At 41.2% G+C, this 13,289-nt stretch overlaps 1 protein-coding gene across 3 annotated transcripts; it reads right to left on the reverse strand.

The window, feature by feature from the left end:
• Window positions 1-591: 591 nt before the first annotated feature.
• Window positions 592-11,426, reverse strand: kcnc1b (potassium voltage-gated channel, Shaw-related subfamily, member 1b). Of its 3 annotated transcripts, none has more exons than XM_053319696.1 (4): window positions 10,860-11,426; window positions 5,402-6,317; window positions 4,572-4,745; window positions 592-701 (listed from the first exon to the last, which is right to left on the reverse strand). In XM_053319696.1, exons 1-4 carry the CDS (start codon window positions 11,424-11,426, stop codon window positions 592-594), a joined length of 1,767 nt encoding a protein of 588 aa, XP_053175671.1. The 3 variants fall into 3 exon arrangements, with proteins under 3 accessions (XP_053175671.1, XP_053175670.1, XP_053175672.1); XM_053319695.1 differs by lacking the exon at window positions 592-701 and adding an exon at window positions 3,277-3,416; XM_053319697.1 differs by lacking the exons at window positions 592-701; window positions 4,572-4,745 and adding an exon at window positions 3,277-3,441 and having other exon boundaries at window positions 5,424-6,317.
• Between the last annotated feature and the right edge of the window lie 1,863 nt (window positions 11,427-13,289).

Genomic DNA, 13,289 nt, shown 5'->3' on the forward strand with positions numbered 1-13,289 from the left:
TTATTTTTTATTTTATTTTCAAGTATAACCTTTTTCTTTCTTTTATAATATTTTTTGTGGATGTTATCTCTGATGACTGAAAAACATATCAATGGAATGTTGAAAGTTCATTGGTGTAAAAGTGCAAAAGTCTACAAAGATGTGACCGTGACAGTGCAAAGTTAACGATTAGTTTTCAATTGTTTAGTCTGGCTGATGTGACAAGTGACAGGTTTTTACAGGAGGGTGGGGTGGGGTGGGGTCGGGTGGGGGGTTGGAGAAGAAGGAGGGGAGGGTGTGGTGATTTGAAATCGGAGCAACATTTCTTTTTTTTTTCTTTGAACAGAAGAAGCACACAAATATTTGATGATCTCTCAAAACATTGGTACACACAACTTGAGCACACAGAAAGCGTATTTACAGCACTGGCACACACCAAAAATAGGCACACAAATTACAACACAGTAACCAGTCACAGATACTGAGCTACATAAGGCTTGACAACAAAACTTCCTCAGTGCTACATCTATGCTGAGTTTGTGATGCACAGGTTGTCACTGTCACACCCATTTAAAAATACTAAGTAATACACACAACAATGCTACAGCGTTATCAGGTGGGTGATGGGCCATTATGGGTCATACACATAGTGGTTGGTACACCATGGTTCATAACACAAACTGACTCAGTTGGTTGTCTGCTCCGATGCTGTCGCTGGGTCTCTATAAACATATAAAAAAACAATAACAAAAATAAATTATTACACAAAGTATGTATAATGGTGGAAATGATGGCGATGATGGATACCTCTGAGGTGCAGGGAGAGGTGGAATGACACTGACTTGGAGAGTAAAGAAAATGTGCTCCGTTAGTTCCTCATGGTAAAGACAGGTTTACCATGTATATCCCATGCGTAGCCAAGGCATCAGACAAAGATGTATTGTCTGTGTACAGAGGTTGGACTCTGAGTCGGTTAATAAACATGCCCGATCATGCTGTGTTATACAGGTTGATGTACAGTAGTTCAGTCTTTCTCATGCGTTTGTATACTTAGCGTCATGCTCTCACAGTCACCTCCTTTTTTTCTCTCTCTCACTCTTTGACCTGGACGCAGGTGGACAAGAGGGTCAAACAGCAGTTGAATGTACTAGCTATACGCTAGTAGGAAAGGAAAGATGTGTATGCATGTGCTGTTGAATAAAAACGGAGTCTAAACGCTCATTGAGTATAAAATTTATTTCATGCAAGGACTTATATTTACAAATTTTATTTGAATACTTTTCTTTTGCATAAATGTAAAATACATGCATTTACCTTTCCCCAAGTAGACCCACATCCAATACTGTTTCGTATTGTACTTTTTTTTTTTCCACTTGAATTGCATGAGCATATAATTCACCTGCATCTCTTCACATCAAATCTTCACAAGTTGTTTTTTTTTTTTAAGTTTTTTAAAATATATAACGTCCATTAATTACCACAAGAGACATGACTCGAAATGTAAAACTCTGCTCATTCAGAATAAAAACAAAACTTAGATGACTTGCTATACTTGTATCTTCTAGAAAGTTTTGACATGTTTGATTGGTCAACATAAAAATTTGTTAAAGTGCCCTGAAAGAATTGTGCATAATTACTGGGACAGTATCAATACATGTGTAACAGTAACAGTATTGATGTTTTAAATCAATAGACACACATGCTGCAGGAGTCATCATGACATCTCTGGTTGATAGTAACTCGATATATATTTTGGCTCTGTGAAGTTGCCTGTTTGGTCCCCTTTAATAATATTTTGTGCTTTATCATACAAAAGGTTTTTCTTGAGATGGGTACTATTAAATATGTAATTTCTTCTTTTTTTTTTTGCCTTTTTTGCTTGTAGCTATGTATCCCCTACAGGTTAATTCTTAGTTTTCGAAATATCTATAATATAACAATAATAACCAAAGGGGCTTTTTTAAAACTGTGATTAAGGATACGAGGGTGGTGCAAAAGGTACAAGGTGCACCTTATAAAATAAAGCTTTCGTTACACTGTTATGAGCATGGTATAAAGTGTTTTGATGCTACACTGGGAGCACTTACGTTGTATCATGTCAATTTTACCTCACTTTTTCTCTGCCTCACCAGGTATGAAGGCACCGTTGTTTTTATAATTCATGAGTCTTGCCTTAATTTAGGCATCACAGCAGTAATAGAAGTTGCTGTGGACTACTGATACTGTTTAAAAACTCATAACTACCTGTAAATATATCTGTATAAAAACTATTTATGCTCATAACAGCATTAGTTGGCTTTGTGACAGATTGTTCAAGTTAAATCACACTATTTTAGTCGGAGGCCCCAGTCAAATGAATACAAGAAAATAAATATATGAATTTGGGGAAAGGCAAAGAATGGCGGCTACATAAAAATCTCTGCTATGACTGAGTCTCTTGTAAAGCTGTCTCAAAATGCATAAGAAATGACAAAGCTTTAGAAGCTTTTGAAAGAAAATGTTTTCTTACAGGTACTGTGATACACTTAGCTTCTTGTTGAACATAATTTCTCATGCAGTTCATGCAAATGAACAAACAGGTTTAGTTCTGTTGACATTAGATGTATTCATCACTAATATCATAGGAATTGTCATCATCTCCATATTGCATTGGACATCATGAACATCTTGTTCAACTTTTTTTTCTTTCTTTTTTTTTGATGGCCACTCATATAACATTGAGTCTGGATTGCATTTTCAGAATTATAACGTCTCTACTTTGCAACGTACAAAGCGCTTATGAGGAGTTCCCTTAACAGCTGGCAATGGTACCTTTTGAATATGTTGGAAAGCCATGTAACGTTAATGTCCAGCATATTATTAGTCGGGGTTACATCTTATGAAAGTTTCTTTCACAGAATTGTAAAAAGCAGATGAGATAAAAGTTATTGGCAGAAGAGTATGTGAGATCAAAAGCAACAGAGCAACAGGCAATGAAGTAAACACAGGGAAAGAGTGGAGTTAGCCTGTGGTAAAAGTAGAACAGTGCTTTGTCTGCAACTGAGGTGACCCATGCAGAGTGGCATGTGCCAATGTTTTCTAGTCTAGGATATGATGACACACCCAAGGAGAACACTTGGGAAGCTTGAGTATTAGCACAGTTAAGATACAGTTTTCCAGAAAATAAATAAATAAATAAATAAAAATGGAAAAAAAGCAGGAGCGAAGGCAAGTGTAAAAATCAAAATCTGACAGGAAAGATAAAAGGAGGAGTGTGGACTGGCCTTCCAATGGCATTGTGTCTGCTACTCAACCATGCTACATAATGGATGGGATGGGAGAATGTGAGTGCTGCATTAGACAGGGTGGGCTGCAGGGCAGGGCGGACACTGAGGACACTCCAGAGGCATCCCCGCTCATGCCAGACATGCTGTTAAGGCTCCAAGGCTTTTCATAACCTTCAGTTGAAAAACAGAGAACGTTCTGAGTACACTGCAGCACTGAATCCATGACAAAATGTTTTGGTGTTCCTCACTGGTGATACTACACCTGTTGCTTTCTTGTTTTTGTCTCCAAAGAAATAGGTCAACACAGACTTGAGACAGATTATTATTCTCCATGCATTGAGTGCATCAGGAGTACAACAGCATGCACCGGGTGGTACTGGAATGGTTTGGAGTATAACACCATAAAAGACTCTTAATAGGTAGGCACCTCAGGCAGGGAATGTATTATCAGCTACAGGTAGAATTGTACGCTATTTACTGTTACTGTGCTGGCTGCACGCATAGCTGGAGACTAACGTGACTTTCTAAGGAATGTGTTGATTATTAATATCAAATAAATAAAACAAACAAAAAGGGCTTAACCCTGTTATTAAAAATCAGTAAATTAGAATTTGTCTCGTAATAATTATAATAGTATTTAATATTGGCCTTCCTCCATTTGTGTTGTGCTCCTTCACCATACTGATAGCACCCATCAGCAAGACACTTCATGCGCACTTATGATCAATGTATCATAGTCAGGATTCCGCATGGTATTTATCATTAAAACACATATACATACTGTACATGATACACGCATAGCACATAAATACTTTCTTAAGCAGGTAAGACAACATATTCTAGATCATAGAAATCTCGAAAATAGCTTTCTTACTGGTAATAAATAAATAGGGGTTTTACATTATGCATGGTATAAAAAATATATTATGTAGATGTGGACAGTTATTATTGACAGTTGTGGTGATTGTGCTTGGCCTTAACAGATGTTATCGTGACTTGGAATATATACAAATTCCCAAAGGGATGATTGAGGAGAAGCAACTGCTGTGATGGTGTGTGAAGGTTGTAATAAGAGGTTTGTAGTTGGTGTGTGTGTGTGTGTGTGTGTGTGTGTGTGTGTGTGTGTGTGTGTGTGTGTGTGTGTGTGTGTGTGTGTGTGTATGTGTATGTGTATGTGTGTGTGTGTGTAGATATATATATATATGTGCCTGTGAAAAACTGAGGTTTAATACTCAGCAAAGAGGGAAAAGAAAGCATGTCCTGTCTATGGGTCTACAGGGTGTCAGTGTCTTATGGGGGCCTGTGATTGGCTGTTACGGTACGTACCCCTCCTCACTCTGCCACCTGTGTGGTTGGGGCGTTCAGCCGTGGTGACCAGGAAACAGGGCCGCTCTCTCTCGTTGGGACTGAAGATTTCCTCCGGAGATATGGCCTGGTCTATGTGAGGACAGTCTTCATTGGCCAGAGCTGCGTTAGCTGCCTCACCGTTCAGTTTGGAATCTTAAGAAAACAATGAAGGAAAGAAAACAAAAACAAACGAAAAAAAATCTGGTTTCATATACCAGCTTTTTTCAGAATTTAAGTGCTATGTTTTTTAATATATACATGTTACACTACAAGCTGAATGCACACAGGGATTAACTTGTAATAATAATGCTGCATGTGTAGCTTCTGTCTAATGTTTGCCTTGCACTCTCTTGTTCTGTATGTTTTTGAGCACATCTTCTATCAGGTCTGATATTTGCACAAATGCCACCGAAGTATTGGAAGGGGAAATCTACTTAACTTCCACTCACATGTTCTTAACATTAGATATACATAATGATAACAGATTCTCAGTCTTAAAATGAGGAGTGAATCACTGCATTAAGGAGTGCAAAATCAATATCAAGATTACTCACAGTCTGCCTCAATCTCTCTATTCTCCTATTCGGAGTCAAATATGCTTTTCATCACATATTTTATTGATTCTTTGTGGAAAACTCATTTGTTTAATCTCATGACTGAATCATCAGCTGATTGTAGTGTGGGAACAGACAAACAATGAAACAGCTCAATAGTGGCATGACTGCTTCCGGAGGACAGAGAAATGATGATGAGACAATATATCAGAATGTATTGGTAGTATGTAAAAGGCTTTTGTCTTTGTGTCTTACCTTGAAACTTTATCTCGAAAACGTCGTCATGGGGGATGGGGCTCTGTGGTTGTGAGCTGTTGCTTGACTTACAGAAGTTGGGAGAACCTGGTTGGGGTGCCCGAGGGATATGCCTGTTTTTTTTCTTTGGTAGTTTCTGTTTCGCCATGGCCAGGGAGTAATACATTCCAAAGTTGTTGACAATCACAGGGACGGGCATAGCGATGGTCAGCACACCTGCCAGGGCACACAGAGCTCCGACCAGCATACCAGAGGTCGTCTGAGGGTACATGTCTCCATAGCCGAGGGTCGTCATGGTCACTACAGCCCACCAGAATCCAATAGGGATGTTCTTGAACTTTGTGTGCTCGCTTGCTCGAGGGTCGTTGGGGTTTGCTCCAATCCGTTCAGCGTAGTAGATCATAGTGGCAAAGATGAGGACACCAAGAGCGAGGAAAATGATGAGGAGCAGGAACTCATTGGTGCTGGCCCTCAACGTGTGGCCCAGCACCCTCAGACCCACAAAGTGACGGGTGAGCTTGAAGATACGCAGGATCCGCACAAAGCGGACCACTCTCAGGAAGCCCAGCACGTCCTTAGCTGCCTTTGAGGAGAGCCCGCTGAGGCCTACCTCCAGGTAGAAGGGCAGGATGGCCACAAAGTCGATGATGTTTAGGGCGTTCCGAATGAAGTCACATTTGTTTGGGCAGAAAGTTATTCGCATTAAAAATTCAAAAGTGAACCACACCACACAAACGCCTTCAATATAGGTGAGGTAGGGCGCAGTCTCTGTCTCCTGGTAGGTGGTCTCCACTGTGACGTTGTTCACCAGCTCCACATCAGTGCGGTTGATGATGGGGTTGAAGGCCTCGTGGGTCTCCAGACAGAAAGTGGTGATGGACACCAGAATAAAGAACAGCGAGGCCAGAGCCACCCACTGAGCAGGAAATGTAAAGGGTGCAGAAAAGGCAACAGAGGGGGGAGAGGAGTGGGAAGGTGGGGCGGGTGGAGAAGGACAGAGAGGAGAATGAGCACAGTAATACATGCAATGTAATCAAGCTCAATGGCCCAGCAGCCATTCTTAGCACAACGCAATTCAATCTATTATCTAAGACAATGACATCTGGTGTGACAGTGACAGTGGCATTGACACACTCCCTCACGCTCCCCATTCCTCTGCTCTCTGTGTGTCTTAATCCAGAAGTGTCATTGCAAAAGGGACAATCAATGCAAGCTTGATGTTCTTGCTTCGCTTCCCACTGCTGTACCTCAAGGTCACGGCATTTTCAAGGGTATGCTACATGCAGCATTACAAAGAGCCAGTACCAGCAGCAGAAGACAGGACATTATTGTCAACCCCCATGACTAAATTTAACTGGGGTTCTTCCCTTCAGCACCATCACTCCAATGGGTTTTTCCCTACACAAGGTCATACCGGCCCGATGATCGACTCCTGGGAATCATAGTGAGCTAAGGCTTGCTGAGCTGAAGACAGATTATTATGAGAAACCTCCATTTCCCTTGATGGCTAAAGACTACTTTAGGCTTCATTGTGTATCGATTGGGTGATCACATTTCATCACATTTAGGTTCTGATATTTCTGATGCATACTACATGGGTGTAACAGATACAGTATTCCCCCCTGAGTATTGATTGCAGCCCTGTCCCTATGTTATCATCCTCTGACCGTACTGGATTACAATACTATATGTATTACTGCTCATGTACTGTATGGCAGTCTGAAAGTGGAAAAAACTTCAATGGGAATGTGAGGTCAATAGACATCTAATAGACATCAAAGTTGTTGAAACGAACAGGCATAGTGTATAGCTAATCTATCATCCTTTCAATCAAAAAAATTAGATCAATAGCAGCTTGTTCATGCATCAAAATGTCTGTATGAGGATAAGTGGGGCTCTATAGTGCTTCTCAAACTACTGCACAGTATTGTTAAATAACTGGGAGGAGTAATGAATGAATGAATCAGGGAGGTAAGTTGGAGTGAGCATGTCTTGGAACGAGGAAGTCTGATATTCTATTGAGTGAAGGAAATACAACATCTTAGTTGTTTCCATTTACAGTGTGGTTATATAGCAGGCATGCAGCACAAGATGGAAAACAGGCCCTGATCATAACATCTCATCACTGGCAATTCGTGGCATTGTGCTGAGGAAATCACTGCTGCTTATGAATGTCTGCTTCCCATCTATGATAGTATGATTGTCCAGGGGGAAACTGCGTGTTAGCAATGACTACATCCCACTGCCTTCAGTTCTGTCAGCAGGGCTTTCCTCTCTTCTTTCAGAGAGACAACATCAATGTTTACAATCTGAATTCAAACTAAACCAAGAAAGATGGAGTGAGTGCAATTTATTCATTTCGATGTAGTATGTGAAAGGCTTTGTGGGTTTTTAAATTCAGTCCATCTTTCAAAAATTAATGGTTGCTACATTTTACTGTAATGTGATATACTCAGTGTTGGGAAGATTACTTTGGAAATGTAGTTGGTTACAATTACAAGTTATCCTGTTGAAAATGTAATAGTATTGTAACTATTTCAATTACTTTCTCAAAGTAATGCAACTAATTACATTTGATTACATTTTGATTACTTTTCTTAATTTTGAATGAATACTCTCGACTGTTAACCATTTTCACATTTTAAGACCTGATAGTGTTACTGTTTACCTTCACCGCTGGCAAACAATCTTTGCATTGTACTACAATGTCAGGGCCCTTGTCTGCTTTCTGTACTAATTTAAGGGAATTTCGTTGCGATCGGTGTCGATCTAATAAGCAGCAACACAGAGCTATAAGGACGCTTTGCTCTCACACATGCCGCATTTATAGTCACATACACATGCACAGACACTCTCTAGTGTGCACTCTGCTCACTCACTCCAGTTTCCAGGAGATTGTATCGCGGGCGTCAGGAAGCTGCTATCAGAGAGATGGGATGTCTGTGTTTGTATTTCCAACATAGGAATGTATTCTTCTGCGCCTCTGACATGTTGCTGAGTCTGACTGAATGGCACATGACCAGAGACAGCCAATCACAAGCATCAGGATCCAATTTGGGGTTTTGGAAGGAGGATATGAAAAAACTACAGTATTTGATAAATCCGAGCTTTTGCAGCGATTTTTCAAATGTAACTAAAATTGTAATCATGGAAATTTCCAAAAGCAACTGTAATTTAATTACGCATTTTCTCCCAGTAATGTAACGGATTACAATTATGTACATTTTGTAATTAAATTACGTAACGTCGTTACATGTAATTCGTTACTCCCCAACACTGGATATACTGTAATGCAAATACAAAAACTACTGACAAAATGAACCCATGTGAAGCTGATAATGTTCAGTTATTGCAGATGCCGTGTCAGGGAGATGTTGATTCAATTTCGTGGCAATTCTTGAGGCAATAGTATCTGGAGTTGTTGTATTGGATTGCATAATATTGTTGTTTGGTCCACCCCCTCTACAGTGTGCTCTGTGCGATATAACAAGTACACCCTAGAATGTAATACTATCCAATATATCCACACTGAAAACTACAAAATCTGAAGATAACGTGGTGTGGAATCAGCACCAAAGCTTTGATTACGAACTGGGCAAAACAGGCAACTTCTCTGCTGCCTAAAAAGCCACAGATTAATTGTCAGTTGATTTGTGGTAATTTGATTCATTGCAAATTTGCTTGGGAATGTCTGTATTGAAATTCACATGGTGCATATTCTTAAAAAGGTTTGTGTTTAACTAAATGACCACAGTCATGGTCAGTAGGGGCCCCACAACTTTTTTTTTTTTACTGGGGGCACCCTGGAGACTAAATTAGAGCCTGTCAACAACTCACCAATAGTCTGAAGAGAAATTTGATAGTTTAAGTTTTATTGACAGTAGAGCTGAGTCAATTAGATGATTACAGAAAATGCATCCGCTGTAGTTATAATATAATAATCATTTATGTTGTTTTATAAGCAAAAGTTTGGTTGGTTTTTTTTTTTGGATTGTTGGTAAGCTGTTTGAATGTGTTGATGTGGGCTCTAGGAGATGGCTAGGGCATCAGACATTTTGTGACCAAAATGATTAACTGATTAATGGAGAAAATAAACTACATTAGTCAGATTAATTGATAAACTGCAGCCCCTAAGTGACATGTGCACTTGTTATTTTGTCAAGCTCTTCATCGATCCACCAGAGGGATGAGAAACTCATTCTGGTGAGCTACTTCTATGTGGATCACTAACTCCTCGTGACACACTGGCTCGCTGCAGCCCCCTGAACATCCCACCCTTCAAATGCTGCATCTTATCCATCCGCCTCTTAAATTACGTGTCTTTGTGACATTTAGGAACACTGTAGTCTGGAGGGAGGGTGACAGGCGAAGATTGTTTGCTCCTTATTGACTAATTCTTACTGTTGCTGGTGAACCACAGGCCTACAGTGATGTGCAGCGACAAGGGTTTTCTACTGATGTATCCACTGTGAATAGAGTCTGTAATTAACTCTGAGACTCAGTTCTAATTAATCTTCTTGCCAGTCATGGTGGAGCTATGTCAATCCCTGCACTGCTTTTGTCTTGCTCTGTGTTAAAATGTAGGGCATTTTAGGGCAAGTTCTCTGCTTTGGGGATTTTTCCTGCATTGAAAAAGGTGAAATTTGAAAGCAGAGTGTGTGTGTGAGATAAACCGCTTTCACTAATGCTTGCTGTAAGAGTGAGAACATGTCAATACAGTTTACACTTACTGGATGGGGCCTGATAACTAATTACACTGAATTGGCCTGCTACAGCTGTTCAAGCAGCGTGTAACACAGTGGTCTGTAAAGGGGGGCACTGGTCAAAAAACAAAAAGATCTGAAGGTGTAAAGTCATTTCATCATCAGTGTTTAGAGGCATTGTGCCCAGATGGAAAACTGCCCATAACATGGACCAAAAATATCACCTCTAACAGCAACCTAATTTTGTCTGGAGGTTTGCCACTGAAATGTTGGTGGTGCCAAAGATCTGGTTTCCTAATGTGTTGCTGACCCATTTAACTGGTCTGCCCAGGGACCCTTGTGTCCTGGAAATATGAGTGCAAAGACCTGTGAGAGTCAGAGTGAGTTTTCTTATCTTACCCTGGGAGATGGATGAGGGTGGGAATAATGGTCTGCATCTAAATGATTTTGACAAATGAGGTTTTGCCTGATTTTTTTTTTTTTTTTACCCCTCCCTCTTTGAACATTCATGCTGTGAAGACCCCTGGGAGAGCAATTTCAAGGTCATCAAAAGCCCCTTTAAGCCGCCCAGATAGATCAATCTTTGTTTCACCAGCAGGAGACAACTCATTTTATGTTCATGCAGCTTTGACCAAACCAAGAAAGCGCTCTTATTTTGGCCCAGAATGTGCTTATAATATCCTCAAATCTTAAATTCAACAGGAAGAGCAAAGCTTATGGCACAAGCAAACATCTTACACTTGAAAGCAACTCACCCTTGCATATTTAGAGGAGTATGGGTCTTCAAACAGAGCCCAAACGTGTTTCTGCCACCGGTTCCACAAGCTCCCACTCCTGGTGTCAGCACAGTCTGCCTGCGCCAGCCTCCTTGTCATCTCGTCCACATCCACATCCTCACCATGCTCCTGCTCTGGCTCCGCTTCCTCACTCCCCAGGTCTAACAGTCCACCCCCGCCGAAACTATCAAGGGCCTCCTCTGCCTCCCGGTGCTGACGATAGGCCATCCAGCAGCATGGCTCCACATCTGTCTCGTCAATGCCCCAGAAGGCCAATTCCTCCTCATAGAGGGGACCGCAGACATCAGCTGGGCAGTGCAGTTTACCTGTCCTGTAGTAATTAAGGATATGTGCAAAAACGCCAGGGTGGCGGTCGAAGAAAAATTCCTCGATCTTGGCATCATAGTCAAAGTGGTTGGGTGCATCAGGCTCGGCCAGCCAGGACAAGCGGGTACCAGGTAGAGTGCGCAGGGTGCTGCGGTATGTCTGATGTCTGATCCCTCCCACGTTAATCACAATGCGATCCTTGTCGTCGCTCAGGCCCATCGCGTCCCCTAGGCATTTCTCCCATAAGTTCCCTTCATCGCAAAGGTAAGTCTAGGCGCAGCGTGCAACCATGCACAGTAGTGACTACACAGAAGGAAACAATTACATAAGAAAAGCTGCGCGCAAAGCCACCTGTCGTTTCTTACCAACTATGAAAGAAATCAGGACTGCTTGACACGAATCAGGCTACTTTCCCCTCTAAACCCTGTTATTTTCTAGAAGCAGCTGCCATGCGACTGAGTGATCATAGACGCTTATAGCTGCCAGACTCTATAGAATCGAAATCCAAAATGATTGTGGCCAATGGCATCACATTAAGGATGGACGTCACATCATCGGTAAATCCAAGATGTCGAGATAAAAGGACAGACGCTGGCAATGTCTCTCTCACCAACAGAATAAATCCAGCTCATTAGACTCCCCAGGTTGCGGTAATTGATCAGATCAGTCCTAAGCAGGTTTATGACTTTCACAGCAAGGTGACTGCGGTGGTGCTGAATGGACAGCGCCTGTCCGGCAGCTCCTGATGGAGACTCGGAGCTGCTCAGTCCCTCCTCTGTTGCTGCCTACAGACTCACCTCCTTCACACCGACGCTCTCTCTCTCTCTCTCTTTCCCTCTCTCTCTCTTTCTGCGTTTAACAACACATTATACAGCAGGTCTTTGTCTCAGAAAAGAGATGCTTTTCCTCCTCAGAGACTTTCCCCTCTCATTCAAGTGTTGTTTAGCGTCAATAAGGAAAACATCCACAGTCTGTGTGATAGGAAGGACTAGAGCTTTCTGTGCTGCGTTGGTTAAATAAAGAAAAGCAGGGATGAGAGGGCGACAAACCTCCTCAAAAACGCCCAAACTGCCTCTTCACACCGTGCCCAGCTCCTCTCTCACATCACATGGAGCATGCCCAGTGAAGGACCCTGCTGCATTTGTTAAAAGGCTCTGTAAAGTTCTCCAATTGGGGCTGTTAAAACTGTCGTCGCCGCCCAATTTCTCTTTCTCCCTCTCACTTAACGTCGTGGCTCAAAGGGTTACGGTCGGTCAGCGGCTGATCTTTCACGCACAGCTGCTTGGATAAGGTGTGACCCTGGAGCCATGAACGCGCACATCCGCCCATAACATCAAAAGAAAAAATGTGATGGCTCATACAGCTTCTTGATTGCCTAAATTCAGACTCGAAATCACATAGCTGACAGTCTGCATGGATGACACTGCTGCTCTTACAGTGGAGAAATCCTGAAACAACAAGTTAGGGGGAATATTATTTTTTGCGCATCTCCAAGTGTTGCACTTGTTCTGTATAATAATTAGCCAGCGTGCACCTGTGTTTAACCTGCCAGCAGAGTGCGCTATTGCTCACTACAAAGGAAAGTTTTAGAGTCATATTTTATTTGTGTGCTCCTTAATTAGCGTGAGATCTCAAAAAAACGTATCCATAGATTTTAATTTAAAAAAATGAGGCCTTGAATCAAGGAACAATGATTCCAAAATGCCTAATTAACACCCTAATTAAGATTTCTTAATTAATTAGGGCATTTTATAGCTTAATTTATGTTTTTTTTAATTATTAAACACAACACTTAATTGAAATGATTAGATCCAGATGTCCACATATAAGCATATACTGTAATGTTGTATGCTGTTTTATTCATTATGTTCTAAAACAACAATTGCTCTAAACTTTAAACATTTGGATTTTTCTTTCTTTCTTCTTTCTTTCTTTCCAGGACCGATTTAGAGTTTGCCCTAGATTTTCATCTGAAGTATAATCCGAAATATAAATTGTCAAATTTGTCAGAGGAACAAAGTATAGGGCTCCCTGTTTGCTCAGATTGGGAGCATGTTGTTCCCACAGTCCTCTCCTCCTGGT

This window comes from Scomber japonicus, chromosome 5, assembly GCF_027409825.1.
Source record: "Scomber japonicus isolate fScoJap1 chromosome 5, fScoJap1.pri, whole genome shotgun sequence".
In the NCBI taxonomy this organism is placed as follows: domain Eukaryota; kingdom Metazoa; phylum Chordata; class Actinopteri; order Scombriformes; family Scombridae; genus Scomber; species Scomber japonicus.

Excerpts from the sequence above, each read along its gene's own strand:
- kcnc1b (XM_053319695.1), bottom strand. The coding sequence starts at position 11,426 with ATGGGCCTGAGCGACGACAAGGATCGCATTGTGATTAACGTGGGAGGG. Across the intron at positions 6,318-10,859 it reads ACTCCTCTAAATATGCAAGG|TGGGTGGCTCTGGCCTCGCT; the intron begins GTGAGTTGCTTT and ends TTTCCTGCTCAG. Across the intron at positions 4,746-5,401 it reads TTTCGAGATAAAGTTTCAAG|ATTCCAAACTGAACGGTGAG; the intron begins GTAAGACACAAA and ends TGTTTTCTTAAG.